Consider the following 26,281-nt stretch of genomic DNA (forward strand, 5'->3'; position numbering starts at 1 on the left):
TATCTGCTGGAATTTTCGTAATTAAATTGATGTTGTAGTGCCAAAATGTTTTGTCTGATAGAAGTATTGCGTGGTCAGTTAGAACAGTCAATTTAACACTAATTGTAAAATTAACTAATTGTAAGTACTATTTACTCTTTCTATTTTTTCTTTTCACTCCAATTCAAATGTTTTAGTTTTTAATTTTATTTTTAGTTTCCACTGAATGAAGGCTAGGATTATAGCCGAAACGTATGGATTTAAAATAAATTTTTGAAAGTAATTTATGTTTTTTATTATGTTATGCCCGATTACTAGACTTTGTTAATATATATATATATATATATATATATATGTATATATATTATTCAATTTAATTACCAGCAGGTGCGTGTCTTGTCTTTCCATCTAGCAGGATGACGCATAGCGACGTGACCAGGGCTAGTACCGCCAACACGCCGCAAGCTGTCGTTAGCGTCAGCACGCGCTCCAGGCCGGTTCTTCTTCGCCACCATGACGGATTACTGAAAAAAGAAAGGATTATTATTATTATTATCAATGATAATTAGATACTTAAATCGAAATTGATAACATAGCAGACAACGGTGTGTCCCACTTCCCAAAGTAGGAGTTTGAAAAAAGTATGTTTTTTGTGTTTTTTATAATTAACAGAAAATGTAATTTTTTTTTTACCCTATAATTATGTGTCTCCCAGTACTGAGCTAGTAGATATGATTATGATAATTTAATTGGGGGCTCAATTTCGACCTGATCCCGTGTCAGAAGTCTCCGAGGCTTTGACAGAAGATTTGCGGTGATTTTTCTGCCTCGTCACGTGCGAACGTCACACGTGACGGAACACAATAATAATTGTCTGAACTTTGACAGCGATTAAACTCATTGTCATAATTATTGTTATGTAAAATCATTTGTATACATGCATGTAGATATATACATATGTAAGTATATTTTGTGCATAAAAAAATATTTTTAGCACCGCAGACGTTTTCAATTGCAAAAAGGTTAAAGCATCCATTTTTTGTTGCCGAATGAACAAAAATACTTTTTTATGATCACTGTGTTTCCGTAAACAATACAATACGATTGATAAAAAAGAATAATACTTATCAACTATATTTGTTAAATAAATATTGATATTAACGTCCCGTAGGGCAAGTTATAGTAATCGCAAAAAAATTGAAAATGAAAATTTTTACATATCTTTACGTTTCAAAGGTTTCTGAACATTTTGGCATACCTTAGAAAAAATGGATGTATGTGTGCGTGTGCGTGTGTGTATGTGCGTGTATGTGTGTGTGTTCGGATACAAATTTTCGTCGACGATTTAGGGAACACGGATGAAGCGATTTGAATAATTCAAAAAACATCCGTATTGATAAGAAGACAAGCTAATTAGTTTTTGGCAAAGACAGATCCAGCCATTTCGTAGATACGGGGCAAAAAGTGCCAAAAACGGTAACTCAGTTTTTAAGAGAACGTCCGATTTGAATAATTCAAAAAACATTTTATTTGTATTAACTTAGTTCAAATTTTTGGAAAGGCAGGTGCAACGACTCCGGAGATATAGAGAAAAAAGTAAAAAAATGGGCCATTTGGCAGTCAAAAATAAACATTAGACATATGCACATCAAGTTATCAGATATTTTATAGAGATTTTAACAATAAGTATAAATTTTGTTTACATTTCTATGGGTTCCGTACCAATGTTCACGCGTTAGACGGCGACGCGGCGCTTACGCGCTTTAATATTTCGTCTTTATGCAGTTAAAGCAGTACGATTGCTTTGAAAAAAAGTTCAAAATTTCCAAAATATTTCAAAATAAATGATTTAATATAGAATGATTTAATATGGTTCGAAATTCTATTAAAAGTTTCAAATCATTGATCAACTTTTATTGATTATTATTATTGATTATTTTTAATTACTCGAATTTTGAATTGCGGTACGGGAAGTACGATGCCTTAATTGCCTTAAGACAGAATTCCCATCGACAGAATCGTCCATCATTTGCAATTATTTAAATCACCTGAAACCCATTTTCTTGGCATTTTTTCCCAGTAAAGATTCCTTCCAGTTTTCTTTTCATTTTATTTTCATCTTTTCTTGTATTTTATATTTAATAGGGTAATTCTGCCGTAACAAAGCTCATAAAATAGGGTTATCATGGCAACACAATCTTAAGCTTGTTCTTGGTGCAGCATCTTATTCTACATGGTGCAGTTATCATAACATTATTGTTTGCTTGTTTATATGTTAAATACGCCTGATCGCATATCAAATAGATAGACATTTTCATAATTTTCAATACCAAGAACAAGCATAAGAGAGCGTTGCCATGACAACGCTATTTTATGAGCTCTGTTACGGCAGAATTGCCCTATAAGTTTATTTCTTTATCGTGCATCCATGTCTCTGATCCATCCTTCATCAGTTTACTCCGAGACAACTCGAGACCCTACATTTCATCTGCTATGTTACCAATTTCAATTGTGTTCCTTTATTATTTATTTCTTTTATTATTTTTATATTTAAAACCAGTTACATTTATGTTACGTTGCAGTTACGCAACTTTTACATGCAAATGCAAACACTTGAATAATTTATTCGTTCGTTCTTCTTTGTTTAACAATATATATTTAAAATTTTCCAAGAAATCAATCTAATCTTCGAAGCAATTTTGAATATATAAATAACGAGCACAAAAACAAAAATGCATAAAAATACACATAAAATTACCATCGTTATCATTATCGTGCTTGCAATTTTGCAATTTTATATTTATAGGCTAGGTTATTTTTAAATATATGCATTTATGTTAAAAATCGTACCATTTGATAAGAGTAATTGTTGCAATTTGCATAAAACAATAATTGAAATTCATAAAACAATTTGAATAAAGCAAAATGATATTGTAATCATACTTTTATTTCAAACAAAACATGTTTGTAAAATAGCCGCTTATCAAAATTTAATATTTAACATTTTGCCTTATTACAAATTAAAAAGGAATTACACTGTTATTGTTATAGTTTTTGGCATAGTTTAAATTCGTAATTAAATGTTATGAATGCAAATGTTAATTTTAATTCATAATTAACTTGAGAAAGTAATATCTCTTGTAAATTCTCTAAAAAGTCGCATTTTCTAATTTTTGAAATTTTTCTCAATTATTTTCAATTTCTAGATGTTTTTCATATTTTTAAAGAAAGTATTGGAAATAAAAACTTTGCCAAAAATTTGAGACAGACAAAAAAATTGATAGCCATGTTAATTTTATCTTTTCTTTCCAACTATTTTTAATTATCGATGAATCTATTTAATTTTTATTTTTTATTCATTTATTTATTTAGTGAATGTAGTGAGTTCCAATGAACGATTGACCTGAATAAAAATGTGAATGAGAAATTTCGTTTTGGTATTCAAGACGACGTTTTAGAAACTGTTATTTTGTTTAGTGTATTTGACAAACACAAATAAAACTCAATGCATACATATTGAATTGATTGAACGATGAAAGAATTTATAAATATTTGTATATATATACATATATATATATATATATATATACAAATATATAATATATATATATATATATATATATATATATATAAATCTTAAGCACAATGTTTAAATAAATTCAAATATATCTATACAAATATTAAACCGTTAACAAAATTATATGTACTTAACAATTTATTATTAATAAATAAGTAAAATGTCTACGCCAATAAGAAAAAATAACATCACTAAAGTTGCACGTGGTTGGTACGTAACCTGTACGACACAAACATTTTGCTCGGTTTACGTTACGGTTTCGTTTTAGCTACGTTTCAATATTACTAAGTAAAATTATGGATGTACCTTTGGTGTAACTAAAAATTATAATGTAATATCTTATATGCAGAAAATATTTCTATAAACATATAAAGTGTAATAAAGTGTGTTTAATGATTTGTTAAATAATTATGATAAATAAGAAATCATTGAAGAACGTGAATTTTTATACAACTAGTACTTTTATGGGCTTGAACACTAAATATGTCGAAAGTTGTCATGAAAACTTTATATTAATTTACAGTTTTGTTGGAAATTTATGAAACACGTGCAAAGTATTTGTTACGTAACAAACAAAACTTAAAAATTAGTTGACAATTGGTTAATGGGTCATTATTCGTAGTCTCTAATTATTATAATATTACTATTTGAAGTATAATATTATACTCATATAATTCTTTATAACGAATTATTGCAGAATGATTAATTTTATATATAATATTATTTTTTATTTAGTATAAATTCCTTCAGATAATATAAAAGAAAAATAAATTATGTTTATAAAAAATAATTATATATTTTCATACGTTTCGAATACCAATGCCACCTTCCTTCATTATATGTATAAATGCTAATTTAAAATAATAATAAATTATATATTCAAATGCTTCCAAATTGATAAAAAAAATTCTAAAAGTTTTAGCTCTTAATATCGTCTTTTAGATAGCGTGCACTTCAATCAAAGTTTTGTATGGAAATAGCATGGAAAAATTTTCAAAAATTTTAAAATGTTTTTTAAATATAACTTAGCGAGCAAATGAATGAGTTTTATTTTACAAAACAAATTATAACAAACCCGTTTTGTAGAGCGTCCAATTTTGAATAAAACTCATTCATTTGTTCGCTAAGTTATACTTAAAAAAACATTTTTAAAATTTTCGAAATTTTTTCCGCTTCCTTCTTTCTGCTATTTCCATACGAAGCTTTGATTGAATTGCGCACGATCTAAAACTTAAGATTAAGATCTAAAACTTTTAAAGATTTTTTTTTATCAATTTGGAAAGCATTTAAGCCCCTGGGAACAATAAAATTCGAAAATGTCTATATTAAAGACCACCCTAAATGTATATATACATATATATATACTAAATTTTGTCCCCATATCTTACTATTATTTGTCATTACTAATAAAACAGTTTTTTCCCAAATTTCCATGATTCAATCTATTCCTTCCAACATCCGTTGTCTTTTAATTAAAATTCAAACGATTTCGTTTCAGTTTAAATAATTATGTGTAAAACACATAATGTTGACGCAAATTACATATTCGAAATTCCCACAAAAACCACAAAAATTGAATCATAACAAAAACAAGGCATATTTATATTAAAGGTGTTAAAGGTTAGAAAAAATAAGTTATTCATATAAATTGCGACGAAACTTAATGATAAAAAAAACTTGTTATCCTTATCAGATATTTTAAATTTTTTTATGTAAAATTGTATCCGAAAAAACATACACAAATACATCAGTTTAAGTTTTTTAGGTATTCTAAAACGAGCAGAATTATTTAAATATATTTATAATTATTTATATACATTCATTTATACAAAATGCTATACATAAAATATGTATATGTATAAATAAACGAGAATAAATAGATATTAATCCCGGCCGCTTTGACATTACATCAATTTTAATTCTTTCAGCATATCATAGATGTCGCTACCATAACCGTAGCACGTAAATTTACCTTTAGGTTCAAATTCTAGATAAGATTTATTTAAATTTATATTATAGAAAAGATGAACCTGATTAAATTAACTAAATGAAATGAGAATAAAATATACGCGTGTAAAATATATTCTCAACAAAATCAAATATGTTGTAAAAAATATAAAATGAGAAAAAATTAAACATTTTTTTCATTCAAAAAAGATATTTCAATATATAAAATTGGTATTTGAACTTTGAATACCTGTACTATATTTAGAAACTGTGATTTCAAACAAACTGAATTTGAAGCACACCAGCACCATCTGTGATATGCTGAAAACACTCATACATGGTAATGCGGATTTGTTCTAAGTTTACCCCACATGGTATAAATATAAATGATCATTTTTATAAAAATAATATGAACTAAAACCGAAGGGAAAACGCTTTTTTAGTCAGTACTTAAAGAGTGCTATTAACATTTTTTAGATGGCAACCCAAATGGTTGTCCTATCTCAAAGTGATGTAGTATTTTTAACATAACTATAATACTGAAGATTTTTTTATTGGTGCAGCAGTGTAAAATAACATATTGATATATTTGAAAGTGAAACCCGACATCACTACTGCTTGACATCAAGCTATCCAAATACAACTTCTAAATACGAATCCATAGATCTAATACTTCTAATATTTTTAATTATTATTGACTATTTCCCAAGTTCTACCTTCCAAAATCGTTCCTTAACCTCTGACCTGCTCGTGTTTCGAAAAAAGGCAAAAGAGATAATTTTTGCAACATGATTTCATTTTATCAACGTATTCGCAATGAATTTATCGCAAAAGACAAATCGTTCCGTTATTTTCCATTACATACGCAAATTATCGCAAAATTCATTCTAATGGACAACCGAGAGACAAATTGCCTGATAATTATTTTATTGCTCGTTTATAAATAGATGTATAATTAATATATATATATATATATATATATAATTATATATATATATATAATATATATATATATATATATATATATATATTATAAATTATGGAGTAATTAGTGACTGTAGTTGCAATGAACTTTAGCACAAATTTTGGGAAGACACCGCCTGAAGACCCGAAAAGACAAGGTCAGGGTTTGTATTCGAATTCACGTGTTTTTAGCCGAATATACACATTATATATCTGTTTTAATAAACCGCCTCAGGAACTTGGTATATCAGATTATTTGCTCTAATTACGAATATATTTTTTATATCGGAGAAACTAGCCAAAACCTGACTAAACGCCTTCATCAACATAAAAATAACTCAAAAAATCCCAAACAATTCAAAACCATGTTAACCGAGCATATTAAAAATTTAAACCATAATATAGATTTTTTCAACCCAAAAATTTTACATTTTGAAGAGAACGCAATAAAAAAAAAGATTCGCTGAGGGGTTGTTTTTGCAATTGCATAACGACAGAGTCATAAACAAACGATTCGACAATACGGTCCTGAGCGAAACAAACACGTGGTTCCTTAATAGCGTGTCAAAATTTCTTAAAAAAAATGACAAGACCCCATCGCTTTTTAAATTTCCCGTTAAGTTTGAAGTCATGCTAAAAACTGCTTTAAGAAAAAATGTGACATGTGAAAATGTGACAAGTTTATTTGTGTGCTTTGCCATTTGTGATGTTAAAAAATATATATTTCATCAATGTGCACATACTCACACCATGGATTAATAATGTTTCATATGTTATATCAGGATAAAAGGTTGTGTTTTTTTAATTCTATTATTATTATTATTGTTTTTCTATGACATTTCTTACATATTATTTATCTAGTTTTGATTTTTATAGTTAAATTGATTGCCACTGAATGAAGGCTAAGATGCTAGCCGAAACGTATGGATTTTAAATAAATAAATTTCTAAAAACTCTCATACTATTTTTATTGATGTAACGTCCGACTTTTTAACTCAAATCATATATACGAGGTCTGTTCAAAAAGTACCCGGAATTTTCGTTTTTTCAAAAAAATATTTATTTATTCGTCTACATTAATGTGGTCCCCTTCAAAGTAGTCCCCCCCAGATATAATACACTTATGCCAGCGTTTTTTCCAATTTTCGAAGCACCCTTGATATTCACTTTTTGTTATGTCCTTGAGCACTCTCAGCGATTTTCTTCAATCGAGGAAAACCGCCGTCCTTTCATGGGTCTCTTCAACTTTGGGAATAGGAAAAAGTCACACGGAGCCATATCTGGTGAATTTTTGCACTTTGCAACACTTTATTTCATTTTTTACGCAAAATTTAATACAAATTCTTTGACTTTTCAATTCTTCCATTGTAAAAATCGCCGAGCTCAGAAAAACACGTCGAACCTTAGCGACTACCACAGACAAAGTAAACAGTGAATATAGCTGAAAATTTCATCATACTTTAGGGGCATGTATACCAACACAATAAAAAAAAAATTTTGACAATCAGACACTCCAGACCCGCGAAATTTAATTATTAGTAATTCCGGGTACTTTTTGAACACATATATATATATATATATATATATATATATATATATGTATATGTATATAATATACCATGTTGGTCGGGTCAATGCTAAGGCAATTAGTGCAAACGCGTAATTACTAATTATGTGCAAAACATAATTATTTATACGCACAATGTTATTTATAGATAATGAAATGTACACACATAAATATATATTTATGCACCTACAAGGCACATAATCTACATATGTTTATGAATGTAGTTCACTGATAAAAATGCCATAAAAAGAAGCGATATACAGGGTGCCCCAGAACTCAATGACGAATAGTAACTATCAATTTACATACTATATTGGTAGTAAATAAAGTGATTATTTTTTGGTTATTGTGGTTAATTTTCATTAATTTTCCTAGAACCACAGTGGACAATAATGACATGATTGTCCCAAATTTTCAAGAATTAAGACTTTTCGGTGAAACTAATAATTTAAAATTTTTAAAATCGATCGATTTGGATAGGTCCTCCTTTAACAAAAATGCTCTAAAGTGTGTAGGTAAGCTTCACTAAAAGTTGGGGCATTTTATCAAGATTGTATAATAATAAAATACTTAATAGTTTCATTATAACGAGTAAAAAAAAAAGTAATTACTAAATTCACGCATATTGAGTTTGCTTGTTATTTTTAGATTTTTATTTTTAACTCGAATTTTTTTTTATCATCGAACTATCAAGTATTTTACCATTTTGCAAACCAGATAAAATGCGCCAACTTTTGATGAAACTTGCCTACGCACTTCAGTAAACTTTTCTTAAAGAAGGGCCTCTCAAAGTCGACCGATTTTTGAAAATCTTAAATACATAGTTCAACAAATAGTCTTAATTCTGATTCAGAAAATGAGCCAACCGTGTCATTGTCATTGAAAAATTGAAAATTGGCCACAATAACCAAAAAATGGTCCCAGTTTCACCAAAGCTCATAATTTTCAAATTACATGAAATGAATTTATTTTCTAAATTTTTAACTTCCCGTAGGGTAAGTTATAGTAATCGCAAAAAAATCGAAAATGAAAATTTTTATATATCTTTACGTTTCAGAGGTTTCTGAACATTTTGGCATACCTTAGAAAAAATGAATGTATGTGTGTGTGTGTGTGTGGGCGTGTGTGTATGTGTGTGCGGATACAAATTTTCGTCGACAATTTCGGGAACACGGATTAATCGATTTCAATAATTCAAAAAACTTTAGATTCCTATTGATAAGAAGTCATGCTGATTCGTTTTTATCAAAGGCAGGTCTAGTCGTTCCGAATATTTATGGCAAAAAGGTCAGTCAAAGAGAACGGAGCATTCGGAAAAACAATTTAAAAATTGACTTCTAATGACAAGATAAAAAACTGATTAAATTTTTGAGAAGGCAGGTCTAGCGCTTTCGGAGATCGAGTAAAAAAAGTAATGAAAAACTACCATTAGATATACGCACATCAATTTATCAGATATTTTAATAATGTGTATCAATTTTGTTTAAATTTCTATGGGTTCCGTAACATCGTTTGTCCGTTAGACGGCGATACGGCGCTTACGCGCTTCAAGTTTTCGTCTTTATGTTGCTAAAGCATGCTCGAAACTGCAGTGCGATTGCTTTAAAAAAAAGTTCAAAATTTACAAAATATTTATAAACATCTTTTTTCCAAAAGCTTTTTTTTACCAAAAATTCATTTTTTTTTTAAATTTGAAATTTCTTAAAAACCTAATTTTTCCGAGTTTAAAAAAAAATATCTTTTTTAAAGAATTTAGTTTTTGGTACGGAAAGTTTCAGCAATTTGCCTCAAGGTACTATGCCATACACCACTAGTTCTTTTTTTTCATTACAGTTGCTATCACCCCGTTTCGTTGAGTTCTGGGACACCCTGTATATATGTGTGTGTGTACATGTAAAGCTGATTTGGTTACACAAATAAGCTTTCGGCGATATACAGACACATTTAATTAAATTATATACAAGACAAATAATAATTTGTCCTGTTAATATTAATTAGTCCATTATTATATTTTCTGTAAATCAAATTTACCCCATTTATCCCATTTTCCTCGATTAGCATATTTGTTTTCCAAAACTAAAAATAGTATTTTTTGCGCATTTTTTCAAATTAAATTCTATTCTATTCAGGTCAAACGTGCCAAATATATTAATTATTCTCTATTCATTTATTCCTATTTATTTATACTCTATTGTATGTAAATTCCTCAAGTCTTTCTTCATTTGCAGTTTGTAATTGTAAATCCCCAAATTGTTTCAAAATGGACATTATTTATGTTGTGACACATGATGTGCTTGTTTGTTAATAAATTGTTATTATTAGTAACAATATAAAAAGCTATTTTTAACTCGATAATGGAATAATTATGAACCGTTCAATTTGCCAAGGAAAGGACGCTCGGAATTGTCACCACGAGGATATCAATTAAAGTTGTTATTAAAAGAATGAAATTGTTTAAATAATTATAATGTCTGTCTGTCTGTTAATCTGTCACATGAAAATTTATCAAATATATATATATATATATATATATATATTAACAAAGTCTAATAATCGGGCATAACATCAATAAAAAACATGAATTTCTTTCAAAAGTTTATTTTAAATCCATACGTTCCGGCTATAATCCTAGCCTTCATTCAGTGGAAACTAAAAATTAAATTAAAAACTAAAACAATCGAATTGGACTATGTATTATAAACATTAAACTTGTAATTACACAATATTTTCACAAAATACTAATTTAAAAAATCACAATTGGATAGTGTGTTGTTCGTAGACTGGTTGAAGATATAATGGAGAAAGGATTTTTTAAAAAATATTTTTTACCAAGATTTATTGTTTTATTGCTGTAAATAGTTAAAAAAGATCCTTCTATAATTCTTCGTTTGAATAAATTTTGTTCGAATTGTAGTACAGTCGGGTTAGGAAAGTCCATATTGTGTTCTAAAGTATAAATATGCTCCGCAATCATAGTTTTAAATTGTCTCGGATTTTTTGAATTGTTTTTATGTTGTTGCAAACGTTTAATTAAGTTCTGGCTTATTTCTCCTATGTAAATTAAATTACTATCTAGACAATTAATTTGATAGACGAGATTTCTAAGTCGTTCGATATTAAAAGGGGTTTTTGTACTAGTCGTTGTACTAAAATTGGTTACAAGTCGGAGTCCAGATTTATAAAAAAGTTTTTTCCAAGGAACATACAATTCTTTAATGTATGGCAAACATATCACACCAGAAAGAGTTTCTGTGTCAGGCAAACGTATAAATAAAAGTTTTTAATACTTTATACCTTTTTTATTTCGACGAATGGGCTGCTAGTTACTTTGAAATATATTTCAACGGCGAACAAAATATCAAGATATATATATATATATATATATATATATATAGATATATATATATATTCTAGTTTAACCTCACGATGTGCAGATTTATTTAGTTCAAAGTGCAAAAATCCAAAATTTGTTATTATGACACAAATTATGTCAAAATAATTTGTTATCACAAGTAAACATGCATAATAAAAACCGAAAATATCAAAATTATATCGTTAATTAAAAGCAACAAATTAGTATTTACACAATTTTGTTTAATTAACATATTTTTATTTATATTTGTTTGAAGTGTACTTCACCTCGAGACCACTTTGCAATTTGTTTTACCATAAGGTTAAATTAAAAATCAATTGGGTTTTTGTGAACTTGAAATTATATTTTGCATACTTAAAAAATTATCATATACATAATAATAAAACCAACCAAAATAAAATAAAATGAAATAATCACTTTGTTTCGGGTGAATCTAAAGTAAAACAAGAGCGTCTTTATAAGTACCTGGGTAATTGTAAGAAAAAATCAATAATTAACTACCAAAAAACGGCTTAGCCAATTTTTACCAAAATTTATTAAGCACAATTCCCAACTAATATAATTCAAACAGTTTTTGAATTTTCAAAATCGGTTCAGGATTTTTAGCGTCAAAATTTAAATTTCCAAAAACTTCTACTTCTGATGATAGTTGACAAAATGTCATGTTATAAAATGCCCTACTCGCCACGTGTCCTGGGAAAATCAGATTAAATTAGCTTACACTTTTGTAAAATTGTTTTACCTAAAAAAAGAGGCATTTTGAAAACATTTTTAGCACCAACAACATTTTTAGACAATTTTCAATATTTTCGGACGGCTTACAACACTTTTGGACGACTTACGACACTTTTGGACGACTTTCAATATTTTTGGACAATTTCCAACATTTTTAGACTGTTTTAAAATTTTATACATTTGCAACATTTTTAGACAATTAACACTATTTTCGAATAACTTCCCTCAATTTTGGACAATTTACAACCTGATGGGACAATTTACAACGTTTTCAAACAATTTACAACTATTTCAGACAATTTACAATGATATCAGCCAATTTACAACATTTTCAGGCGATTTGCAACACTTTTAGACAATTCACAATGATTTCACCCAATTTATAACACTTTTGGATGACTTACAACACTTTTGGACGACTTACAATACTTTTGGACTACTTACAACACTTTAGGACAACTTACTTTTAACTTAATTTACTTTTGCACCACTTGCAATATTTTTGGACAATTTTTCAACATTTTTAGACAGTCTCAAAATGTTTAAGCATTTGCAACATTTTAATACAATTTTGAACAATTTACCACATTCTTTGATAATTTACAACGATTTTAGCCAATTTTTAGACGCTTTGCAACATTTTTAGACAATACATAACATTTTCGGATAATTTACCTCAATTTCGGACAATTTACTACATTCTTGGACAATTTACAACCTGATGGGACAATTTACAACATTTTCGGACAATTTAAAATGATGTCAACCAAATGACAACATTTTCAGGCATTTTGCAACATTTTCGGACAATTTGCTACAATTTTGGACAATTTGCTACATTCTTCGAGAATTTACAATATTATCAGATGATTTGCAACACTTTCAGACAATTTACAACACTTTCGAACAATTTACAACACTTTCGGAAAAATATATAATTTACTACATTCTTGGAGATTTTACAATATTATTAATTGATTTACAACATTTTCAGGCAATTAATAATATTTTTGGTCAATTCACAACATTTTTGGCAATGTACAGCGACTTCAAAAAGTTTGCAATATTATTGACATTTTACAACGATTTTAGCCAATCTACTACATTTTCAGACGATTTACTACATTCTTGAAAAATTTACAATACTATCAGATGATTTACAACAATTTCAGACAATTTACAATGATGTCAGTCAATTGCCAACATTTTCAGGCTATTTGCAACATTTTGGGATGATTTGCAACACTTTCAGACAAGTTACAACAATTTCAGCCAATTGACAACATTGTGAGACAATTTACATTTTGGGACAATTTGCTACATTTTTGGACAATTTCATTTTTCGAGAATGTATAATATCATCAATGACAATTTTCAATTTTCAATGATGTCAGCCACTTGGCACTTTGGGATGATTTTGAACACTTTCAGACAATTTACAACAATTTCAGCCAATTGACAACACTGTGAGACGATTTGCAGCATTTTCGAATGATTTTAGACAATTTGCCTCAACCTTCAGAGAATATATGTATCTTCAGACAATTTACAATATTTTCAGACAATTTAAAAAATTTCAGATCAATTTAATTTTGTCTTTGCTATTCTTTCTCTCTTAAACGTTGAATGCAACCTTGTTAGCGACACGCTCAGAAGTTTCACTTCAAAAAAATTATATAAAATTTTCTATGATTAATTGCGTATAAAACTCGTGTACAATTTCTATTGATATTTGAAAACATAAAAATAATTCGCCATAAACAAAAGTCGTCTGAATTAACGTCACATCTGACCATATCCCAATAATGTTCTTGTCGTAAAGCACTCTGACCTCTTAGATGAACCCAAAAATAGACCTCAAGATAACTTTTATCTTGCCATTTAATACTTTTATTTATACAAAAAAACGTAAGACTAAAAAATAATATTGAAAATGACATCGGGCGAACAGCAGCAAAATCAGTATTGATGGCCGCGCGAAAATTCAAATTTATGACTTTGTTGTTATTCAAATTAATCGCAACAGTCGAATAATGAATGTAATGAATATGATAAATAACGATCGATTGGTTCGATTGTCATTGATCGTTTGTGCAAATGGAAATCATTGAAATGGATGCGATTTAAATTGATTGCAACAGTAAGAAGAAATTAATTATTTGCACGGACAAGAAGGACGTCGGAGACCAGAAACTAATATCGTTTCTTTACATTATTATTCAAACAAACATCTCTTTTCGAAAAACAATCACAACTATTATTAAAGTTCTATATGCTGTTGTGTTGTATTTTCTTATAACATAGTGGTATTATAAGATAATCCACAAATTGGCTGTCCCCGAAGACTTATTTTCAATTGGAATCATATTTAGACTCATATTGAAGTAAAAACATAAATCGCTACTGTTTGATATCAAGATGTCCGAAACTTGAATAATAAGCTCAAAATACATTTCTGACAAGCCATGCTTTACCTTTATGCTGATGTAAAATATTTTGGATATGATGGAACAAAAATACAAACTAGTGGTGTATGGCATCGTGCCTTAAGGCAAATTGCTGGAACTGCCCGTTCCAAAAAATAAAATTCGTAAAAAATATTCTTCAAAGAAGTCTTCAAACAAATAGCTTATAAGACAATGAAGAAACTAGTTGTGTATGCATCGTGCCTTGAGGCAAATTGCTGGAACTTCTCGTACCGTAACGAAATATGTTCGAGGAATATTAAATGTTTTCAAATAGATTATTATAAATATTGTAGCATTGCCTAATATTTATAAGAATTATATAAACTGAATTGCAAAGTTGAAATTATTTTTTTAAAGTATACAAGTGAGCTTTAGAATTTTAGTCACAATTAAAATTAAAACCTGAATTATTTTCAATAAAAAAAATCTAAATGAAAAAAAATTATTTTTTCAAAAGCAATTGTTTTGTCAACACAAGCATAAAGTTTTTTGAACCATTCAAATCGGATGCTTAGTTCTCTCAAAAACTGCAATTTTTTGTACATTTAGCTCTGTATCTTCGAAATGGCTGGACCTGCTTCTGCCAAAAACTAATCACTACTTTTCCCAATCATTACAAATTGAATGTATTTTGAATCATTCAAATCTGATACTCCGTTCTCTCAAAAACTCGATTTCTATTATCTGCACTCTTTGCTCCGTATCTCCATAACGGCTGGACCTGCCTTTGCCAAAAACTAATCAGCTCATCTCCCCATCAATACATACATCAATTTTTTCTAAGGTATGCCAAAATGTTCAGAAACCTTCAAAACGTGAAGAAATGTAAAAATTTTCAACTTCGATTTTTGGACAATTACAATAACTTACCCTACATGAAATCAATATTGTAAAAATAATAATAGTAGTGGTTATAGTTATGGGATTTGAATCCTAAGTCTAAGAGAGTATAGTACCTCTCTTTGGGCAGTCTGATGTCAAGCAGTAATGACACTGCTTAGAAAGACTTAGAAAGAAAATGTAAGTGAAAATATAGCTTTTCTGGGCATTTCTGCATCAATATGAAAATTCAACAAAGAAAAACATTTGGCCATCTCCATAATTAGAAAATAAAATCAAATCATCAGAACAGCCTTGAAAATTGAAATACCATATCTGAAGATATATAATAATGATGGTATTACTTTCTAGTCACCCTGTTAAATATTTCTCTCCTTATGTCAACATAAATAAAATACATTTTGAACAAAGAAGGTTATATTTTCTACATAAATATCCCAAATTAAGCTCTCAACTGGGATTTAAGTTATGAATCTTATATCCTCCCTTGGGCAGCCTGATGTCAAGCAGTAATGAAATCGGTTTTTACTTAAGAAAAGATTGTAAGTGATTTGTTCTCTGAAAATTCATCAAAAGAAAAACATTTGGCCATCTCCATAATTAGAAAATAAAATCAAATCATCAGAACAGCCTTAAAAATTGAAATACCATATCTGAAGATATATAATAATAACGGTATTATTTCTGGTCACTCTGTTAAATATTTCTCTCCTTTATGTTAACATGAATAAAATGTCAATAAATACATTTTGAACAAGTTTCTACATAAATATCTCAAATTAGGCTCTCAACTAGGATTTAAATTATGAGTCTTATAACCTCCCTTGGGCAGCCTGATGTCAAGCAGTAGTGACATCGGTTTTTATTTAGGAAGAGATTGTAAGTGAAAATATATCTTTTCTGGGCATTGAAGCATCAATATGAAAATTCATCAAAGGACAACCATTTGAGTTGCCATTTATTAAAACAACATAGTTAAGTAATATCATCACAACCTCGAAAATTGAAATTTTATACCATAAGATATATAATAGTAATAACGGTATTTCTTTCTGGTCACCCTGTAAGTTATTTCTCTTCGAAGATTTTCGTCGAAAATATTTTTGTAGTATACATAAGTAATGTATTCACAAAGAAATAAATAAAAATTCTTCTACAATATTCAAAGCAAGCAATAACAAAATATAACAGTACTGTTATTAAGTGTTTTCTTGTTGTTCTATCATTTTTTTATTCATGAAACGAAATTTGCATATTTTGAAATTGCTGCTCCTCTCGAAACAGAGATTTCCAACATCGACAAAAGATTCATGAAACATTCTTTCAGAAATCATAACTGACTAGGAGTTGTTATTAAGTTATATTTCACAAACGACATTATAAAAGGCAACCTAATAATTTACCTTGCTAATACATTTATTTATAATTATAATATATCATACTTAGAAGCCGATCATTTTTTATGTGTGACTTAAAAGGGGAGAGGAGTTTCACAAAAAAATCACAAAATATCACATGGTTGATAAGAGTCTAGTATGGTATCATTTTTTACCTGAATTCAAAAAATCCAAAATTTTCAAAAAAAATTCTTCATTTTCTCTAGGTACTAACTAGGTACAAACACAACACGAAGACTCAAAAGAAAAATATTTCGTGATTTAATTAGATTGTAATTACTCGTGTCACATTATATTACTTCTTTTAAAGGAAAAATGCAACTGTGTATTTGTCACTATTTATATATCGATGTCATTTTTACATATAATTGCCAAAAGATTTACTTAATGTCTATGTAGGACAGTTGTAAATATATTGTTGAATAAAAAAAAAAATTGCTCTAGGTACTAAAAATGCAAGTGATGAGAAAGGGGGCATAATTTTAAGTATTCCCATGAAATCCTGATCAATTAAAAATTGACCGACGCCCCTTTAGATCTAAATTTTTGAGTTAAAACCCAAAATTACTGCTGCTTGTTATCAGACTTCCCAAGAAAGAAAATGAACCATGAACATCTTGGTTGCAAGGCCAAATCTCTTACGATTAAGTTATAAAATATTTTTAGAATTAATAAAATAATTGAACGTTATTATATAAATAATTGAAATATATATATACATAATCTTAAAGAACTAGGTGTGATTTGATCCGATATACAAATAATATACTTAATCTAATCCATGAGATTTTTTTTAAATACACGTGGCAAAAATATGTAACTTAAATTTGCTTAATAATTTGTACTAATTTAATTTTATATTTAACAGATTGTGTTTTTCTTTTATTTTACTATAATAAAGTAGTAAGATAAAATCAGAAAAATCTAATAATAAGTTTATTGAAAAGTGGAGCCTATATGTATATAAAAATAATTATTTGTCCATCAATGATATTAGAAATTAGCATATTGATCTCGGGCCGCCCGTGGGTTCTTGGCCGCATCTTTTTATTATGCCATCATAACATTAATTTATATTATCATAATTATCGAATATTTTAATAAAATTTACTGTTTGTGCATATATTGTATAAATATACATGTATATATATATATATATATATAGTTCTTTATATTGGATTTATAAAAAAAATGTATCAAACTATTAATTACAATCGAGCATATGACATTTCAAAGGCTTCAATATTTAAAGTTAATTTTTTCGTGACCCTTATAAATACCATGTATTTCCCAAGTTCGATAATATTGAAGAAACGAATCTTGGTCGCCCAAAAAAAGCTTCCATTACGCCCTAGTTTAAAAATTATATATTATTCGTGTAAATATAAAATTAGACGTGTAAATCAGATGGAAAACATGTTTTTTATTTGTAATAAATCATATAAAACAGTTTTCGCATGCATTTTCAAAATTTCCCATAATTTTGAAAACAAATATTGTCCATCTAAAAACAAGATTTGAATATTGCGCCACGATTTTTTACCCCTCTGGCCATGATGCATTTCTACTGGGGTCATTTGAAAATTTTTGCAATTAATAATTTTTTAGAACCAAAGAAGGCTTATAGTTGAAATTTGTCTTTTTCTTAATATTTTTTTACAAATTTTATGATTTGCTTTTGTATCTGGTATGATTTACTAAATGATGACACATATCAAGGGTCGAAACGTATAAATAAAGATTGAAAATCAATTTAAGTACCATTTTTGCCTCGACGAATTGGCTGCTAAATAAATTGAATATATGTTTATTATATATATATATAAATATATATATATATATATATATATATATATATATATATATACGAGGTGTGTTCAAAAAGTACCCGGAATTACTAATAATTAAATTTCGCGGGTCTGGAGTGTCTGATTGTCAAAATTTTTTTTTTATTGTGTTGGTATACATGCCCCTAAAGTATGATGAAATTTTCAGCTATATTCACTGTTTACTTTGTCTGTGGTAGTCGCTAAGGTTCGACGTGTTTTTCTGAGCTCGGCGATTTTTACAATGGAAGAATTGAAAAGTCAAAGAATTTGTATTAAATTTTGCGTAAAAAATGAAATAAAGTGTTGCAAAGTGCAAAAATTCACCAGATATGGCTCCGTGTGACTTTTTCCTATTCCCAAAGTTGAAGAGACCCATGAAAGGACGGCGGTTTTCCTCGATTGAAGAAATAAAGGCCGAATCGCTGAGAGTGCTCAAGGACATATCAAAAAGTGAATATCGAGGGTGCTTCGAAAATTGGAAAAAACGCTGGCATAAGTGTATTATATCTGGGGGGGACTACTTTGAAGGGGACCACATTAATGTAGACGAATAAATAAATATTTTTTTGAAAAAACGAAAATTCCGGGTACTTTTTGAACAGACCTCGTATATATATATGTATGTAATTATGTATGTATATATAAATGTATATATATTATATCTTGTGGTGACAATTTAATCAAAGAATGACATTAATTACAATTAACCACATTAATGATCACGACATCAACATCAACACAGATTTCTAATAAATATTAAATAATCATTATCCATTCAAATTTTCTAATTACACAACAATGACAACAAGGACAAATACCATTTTTGCGAAAGTTCGATAGGAAATTGCGAAATTAAAAAAAAAATGTAATTATACATACATATACATATATAGATCCTTACATACTAAAAATTGAAATTGTGAACTTGATAAATAGGACGTGAAATATTAAATATAAAATATTTGTATTTATTAATTCATCTTATTAATTAATTGCTTAAATGATTGCATTTTTTATAATATTTTTTTTATATTAATTCAATTATTTCTTTATACATTTATCAATTTATTCATAACAATCATGTATTAATTCAACTGCTGATTCATATCTTTATTTTTATTATATATTAATTTATCACTTATTTAATTTTTTATTAATTAATTCATTCATATATTTTTATACGAATAGAAAACGCTTTACTTTATTTTATTTACTTTTTTTACTTTAATTAATTTTTAAAAATTTTAATATCAAAGCTAATAATGAAAAATTAAGAATTATTATATCTGGTTTTATGACTTTTTCACTGTACTGCATGTTGCAAATAATACAGGTATATCGTTAATTTCCAAACAATAATTTTTCTTTCCTCTTTTTTTGTCACACAATTATGAACTTATTTTTATATTCATTCAAAATTAATTATTCTTTGCAAAATCATATCCAATGATGAATACTATACCCACGGGTAAAAAAACATAGTAAAAATGTAATGTGAATTTGAATTGAATTCCAAAAAATAACATTTATATATTTTTGAAATAAATATTCCTCATGCAATTTTATTATATGTAATAATATGAAACAATAATAAAGAGTGAGAGCTGTATATAAAATGGTTAAGGTTCTTCTTAACCATAGGTAGTAAAATTTTGTAAAATATTAATTTGATTTATTTGTTTAAACTTTATATATATATATATATATATATATATACATGTGTGTTTATATTTATTTATATCCGATTGAGCAACTATAGGAATCGGAACATAAATTAGAAATTTCTCCCAACTGGTTTCTAAAAGCCGCTAATCGTAGAGAAAGGTGTCCCCGAGATCATTACGACGACAAACTACAAATATATACATTAGGGTGGTCCTTAAAATGGTCATTTTCGAATTTCTTTGCTCCCAGGGGCTCAAATGGTTCCAAATAGATAAAAAACAATTCTCTGAAAGTTTTAGCTCTTAATATTAACGTTTAGATAGAGCGCAATTCAATCAAAGTTTGTATGGAAAGAGCATGGAAAATTTTTTGAAAATTAAAAAAAAATGTTTTAGGTACAACTTAGCGATAATTGAATGAGATTTATTCATTCATTTGTTTGCTAAATTACATCTAGAATACATTTTTAAAATTTTTGAAAATTTTTCCATGCTCTTTCCATACAAACTTTGATTGAATTGCGCTCTATCTAAACGTTAATATTAAGAGCTAAAACTTTCAGAGAATTGTTTTTTATCTATTTGGAACCATTTGAGCCCCTGGGAGCAAAGAAATTCGAAAATGACCATTTTAAGGACCACCCTAATATACATACACAGATATACATATACATACACACATGTATATATAATATTTATATTAATAGAATTATTCCAAGCTTTTATTCGTATCAAAATTCGACTTCACGCACATGTTATCCTAAGAGTTAACAATAACAACTATTTTGAGGTTAAGTTTTAAAAGTCGATGTAGTATAATTTTTTTTTATTTATATATATATATATATACATTATTTTTATATCTCAGTCAGACAGAGGTGCCTGGTATGAGAGATTATAAAAACAGTTTTCATATTTGTATATACATTTCATTTGACTATTTCATTAATATAATAACGATTATAATTAAAATATCTTTATATAAATCTTCAGTCTTCTTTGTCTTTAATTTCCTTATAATATTTCTTTATTTTTCTTTTTCATGAATTATAAATGGCTCGATCATATGATTATCCGGTAACATAACAAATCTATTTTATATGAGAAGTGGCTACTATATACTCGTATAATGTGTATAAATAATTATTTTCGAAATAAAAACATATTATTATTGTAAGAAATAAAAATTTGTTTTGGCATCGTGTAGTTGATTTTAATTTACTTTATTGATTTATATCAGATAAACGATTTGTAAAAATATTTAAATTCGGCACTTATCAACATTCCAGTAAAGCTCTTAAAAACTTCGAAAATAAATATTTGTTTTAAAATAATCTGACATTTTAAAAGGTACAAGAGATAAATGACATCCTGCAAGCGAAACTATTTAAAAATTCCAATACTTTTGTATATATATATACACATATATATATATATATATATATTTATAGATAACTAATGCATTTTGTTTGCAACGTTTCAGAAATAAACAACTTAAAAAAGTCTAAAAGTTTCATAATGGCTACGCGAAGTGACTTGTCGTGTTTTCCAAAGTTTTGTTCATAAAGAATTTACTATTTGTTTTGAATTTATCCACGTGCACTTAAAACTACTACTGATTTAGTAAACTTTGGACAAAGTTGCCTAAGTCGTACCTCAACCATATTGATAATTATAATAATATTAGATGAAATTAATATTTCAGTAAATGTCAATTAGAAGCCAACTAAATAAGATAGAAAAAACAGCAAAATGCATTAAATTTTACAGGCTTATTTTTCTAAATAGTCTAGATATTTTAAATTGTTAATAAAAAATGATATGTCGACTAAATCAACGAGGGCAGGAGGCGAGGATGTGTCCTTCTTCCCTTACAATATTTTTCGTCGTTTTTTACCAGGTGTAGAACGTTCAGTTTCGTTCAATTCAAAAAAATAAGATGTCATCAAATGAGGAAATATCTAATAAGTCGTTTAGTTTTAATTCTTTAAATTGTTCTATTAACTACGATGACAGTTGGCGGAACTAAAAGTAAAAACACAATTAAAATAATTGTCTTTGATAAGAATCGACACACGAATGTGACACGATTTCAGAAATATTAAAAATAATAAAGTTAATACAAGTTGTGAGTAACATTAAGCAAAGGATAAACATTAGGAAAAGCAAAAACGCTGTACATAGTTAATATATACATTTTTTGCAATTTTTTTATATCAAAAATATTTTTGTATTTAATGGAAAAATCCAAGAATTTTCAAGAACATCAAACAGATTTAAAATCATAATGGATTATTTAAATTGAAGTATTATTTATATCTTGAATATTTTCTTGACTTCTAAAAACTTTAGAAAATTCTAGAATTCTAAAAAACGTAATACCTAACCTATATTGACATTTGCTGGTCAATTAAAATCTTCGCAAATCTTAATTATTAATGATTTATATACAAACTGAATTATTGGTTCATAGGCAGACAGCTATACAGTAGAATAGTATACAGGTATAATATTTCATTTGGTGAATAAAAGATGAAGAAAAAAATTGCCTGCTGTTGAAATTGAATAAAAATTTGCACAATACACGTGATTGATTTGATGGTTTCCAATTGAAATGTTAGAAACTTATTTTTTTTACTTTTTTGCACAATTTCACAGTGAACACAATGCCGTTTTGTCACATGAAATTAACTGAGCAGAGAACAATGAGTAGCTGTCAAACAAATGAGTAGCAGTCAAAAAATTATTTATCAGAGATGGCGCTGCATGTGAAAAAAAGGGTTTTCCGTTTTTCTGTCAAAATCTTTCTTTAATTTTGTTTGCTATAAACCTCACGGAGTCCGAGACTTTTCCAACGAATGCAAAATCGTCGAAATCGGTTCGTGCGTTCTGGAGTTACATCGTCAGGAAGGAAAACCCGACTTATTTTTATATAAGAGATAAATGTAGAAAAGTAGACAGGTCGACAGGCAGGTTTGATTAAATCGATTATTTACACATATCTGGAAGTTCATGCAACTTGCCACAAGGCAAAAAACTTTCAACTAGTTGATAACAAAACTTATTAGTGTTTTATATCATTAGGTTTATCATTAAAGTGTCAATCAACTTTATTCATTCAATAATTAATCCATCGCCTTCATCTATTTATATTGTTGCATAACTTTATCATTATAAATCTTTTTGTATACGTGTATATATATATATATATATATATATATATATATATATATATATACAATGATTCTTGTTCACATCACCTTGGCATGAAGTGATTGTACTATTCTCATATATAGAACAGAAAAGATTTACGATTTATTAAATTAAACTAGTGGTGTATGGCATAATAAACTTTAAAGCAAATTGATAGATCAACCTACTTGTGTAAATTTCCCGATATATATAAATAATCGATTTAATCAATAAGAATTCAGATTTAGAAAGCTTAAAAATTTTGACAATTTTTTGACGTGTCCCATTATTCTAAATATTAATATTTTTTATAATTAAATCAATTTTTATAAGCTCATAGTATTTAAATATGTTCGTTAAGATCATCTATTGTCATACAATGTTTTATTGAAATTTCCAAAAAAAGGTCTACAATTAATTACAAAGGAACGACCTCATCTTTACCAAAATCTAATCATCACAATTCACCCAAAATGGCATCTTTCGAATTGACTTTATGTATTATCCATACTAAATAAGTAAATAAAAAAATCAAGTATTTGTTTCCATAATACATATAGTTATGATGCAACTATAAATATTTTTTTATAAACCAGAACTTTCATTCTGCATCATTACATAATAATCTTTGATCCCATAGATAATATTTATTATTATGCACGCTCTATGAAAAAAATCATTGCATAAATCAATTCTTTTCGCAAATGGAGTAGAAAATAATGTGTCTGTTACAAATCGAATCGTCCATGCGAACAACAACCATAATAATAGTAATAGTAACAATAATAATAATAGTAATAATAATAATAGTGATACAGTGTATTGGTAGAATAGTTTTGTTAGAAATCGTTCTGAATTTTTCTAAAGTGGGTTAGAAGGCGCGCCCGCGCGAATGTTCGATGATATTTGCTAACCTTTATGGCAAATATAGATGATTTGCGAAAAACAGTGACGGATTTTTGCAAAATTGGTGAAAAAAAAGATTAACTAGGTGCAAGTGACACTTTTGATTAAGGAAAGGTACAAGAACTTCCTCATATGTCTAAATAATCGACTTAATCGATGATAATTGAGATTTAGCCCCTTAGCATAATATGGGGTAAATAATATTTATCAATATGGTTCCCATATAGGTAAACAATATTGATCTCACATAAAATTTTTAAAAATCAACCACATTTAGTAGGCCTATGAAATTATAGGATTTTCGACCAAAAACTCTATGGCCAAGTTAACCCTTTCCACTCGCTAATTCCGAGATTTATATGAATTTTGCCGGAATCCGAGTAGAAAGGGTTAAGTTTTTAATAAAAACGCCAAAAATTGAACAGCACCGGTTAAAGATTTTTTTAAATAATTAATTTACACTGTTATAAATCATAGAAAATTATTTAGAAATACATGACTTTATATTTGGAATAGGTGATATTTCATAATATGACATAAAATATAATATTTTACTAAGCATTTCTATATATAAATATTAAATTCTACAAATACAAAATACAGAATTTGATTTTAAAATTTTGTCAAATGAATATATATTAATTAGCTTCCCGTTGGGTAAGTTATAGTAATCGCAAAAAAATTTAAAATGAAAAGTTTTGCATATATTTACGTTTCAAAGGTTTCTGAACATTTTCGGCATACATTAGACAAAATGAATGTATGTTCCATATGTGTGTGTATATGTTTGGATACAATTTTTCGTCCACGATTTCAGGCGCATCGATCAACCGATTCAAATGATTCAAAAAACATTCGATTGTTACTGATGAGGAGACGTGCTGATTAGTTCTTGGTAAAGGCAGGTCCAGCCATCTCAAAAATACGGCGCAAAAAGTTTATATATTTTAATGATTTAAAAAAAATTTACTTGTATTGATGAAATGAAGAATTGAATAAATTTTTAAGGTAAGGCAGGTCTAGCGGTTTTGGAGATACTGAAGAAAATGTAAACAACAATGATATTTAGCAGTCTAAAATGATCTTAAATGCTTTGATATGCACATCAAATTATCATATACTTTATAGAGACTTTAATAATAGAACAAATGTTAAAATTCTGTTGGGTTCCGTACCAAGATTTTTAATTTCGAAAGTTCACTTATACGGTTTAACAAATTTCAAAATTTCCAGAATTTTTTTTCTTCAATTTTAAATTCACATTTCAGTTTAAAAATGTATATATTTCATACGCGTTATTGCAATCGTAAGAAATATATCCTCAGTTGGATTCATTCCGATCTTTTCTTAATGTAAACATTTTCAAGTTTTGAGTTTTGAGCGATAAGATCGCCACTATATATTATATTATATGAACGAATACAGATATAGTAATTATAATTATATCTTTGAGAATATTGTTAAAATTTAAACAATTGTTATTGATCATTGGTCAATATTTTTTTAAATTCTGATAAGGGAAGTTTCGGCAATTTGCCTTAAGGCACGATGTCATGCACCACTAGTTCTGAAAATAATTTAACAAAGTTAAATTTATTTTAGTATCTGATTTGTATCTTCAGAAAGTAACATGCCCAAATTCTAATATTCTACTGAGTGCTTTAAGTATAATATTGAATTCCAAATTCTTTCTAAGAAAATCACAGATTTAAAAAAAAAAATGTTTCAGAAGTAAAATGTAAATTCTTTGAAAAATTTGAATAAACTATGATGCGTATAAATGCACATAGAATAATAAATAATTTTAAAAATTATTTTAAAAATTATACAAGTTCAGAAAAAAG

The 26,281-nt window shown here is 27.7% G+C and overlaps 1 protein-coding gene across 1 annotated transcript in view; it reads right to left on the reverse strand.

Annotated features, from left to right (window-relative positions):
- Positions 1-26,281, reverse strand: part of LOC113365677 (neprilysin-2-like) — a 42,224-nt gene that overhangs the window by 13,451 nt on the left and 2,492 nt on the right. Inside the window, 1 exon segment of the mRNA XM_026607193.1 lies at positions 361-503. Within this exon segment, the coding sequence (XP_026462978.1) occupies positions 361-503 (143 nt within the window).

Source organism: Ctenocephalides felis, unplaced genomic scaffold (genome assembly GCF_003426905.1).
Source record: "Ctenocephalides felis isolate EL2017-DRISC unplaced genomic scaffold, ASM342690v1 CF-g0.4_SCAFFOLD_01170, whole genome shotgun sequence".
Lineage (NCBI taxonomy): Eukaryota > Metazoa > Arthropoda > Insecta > Siphonaptera > Pulicidae > Ctenocephalides > Ctenocephalides felis.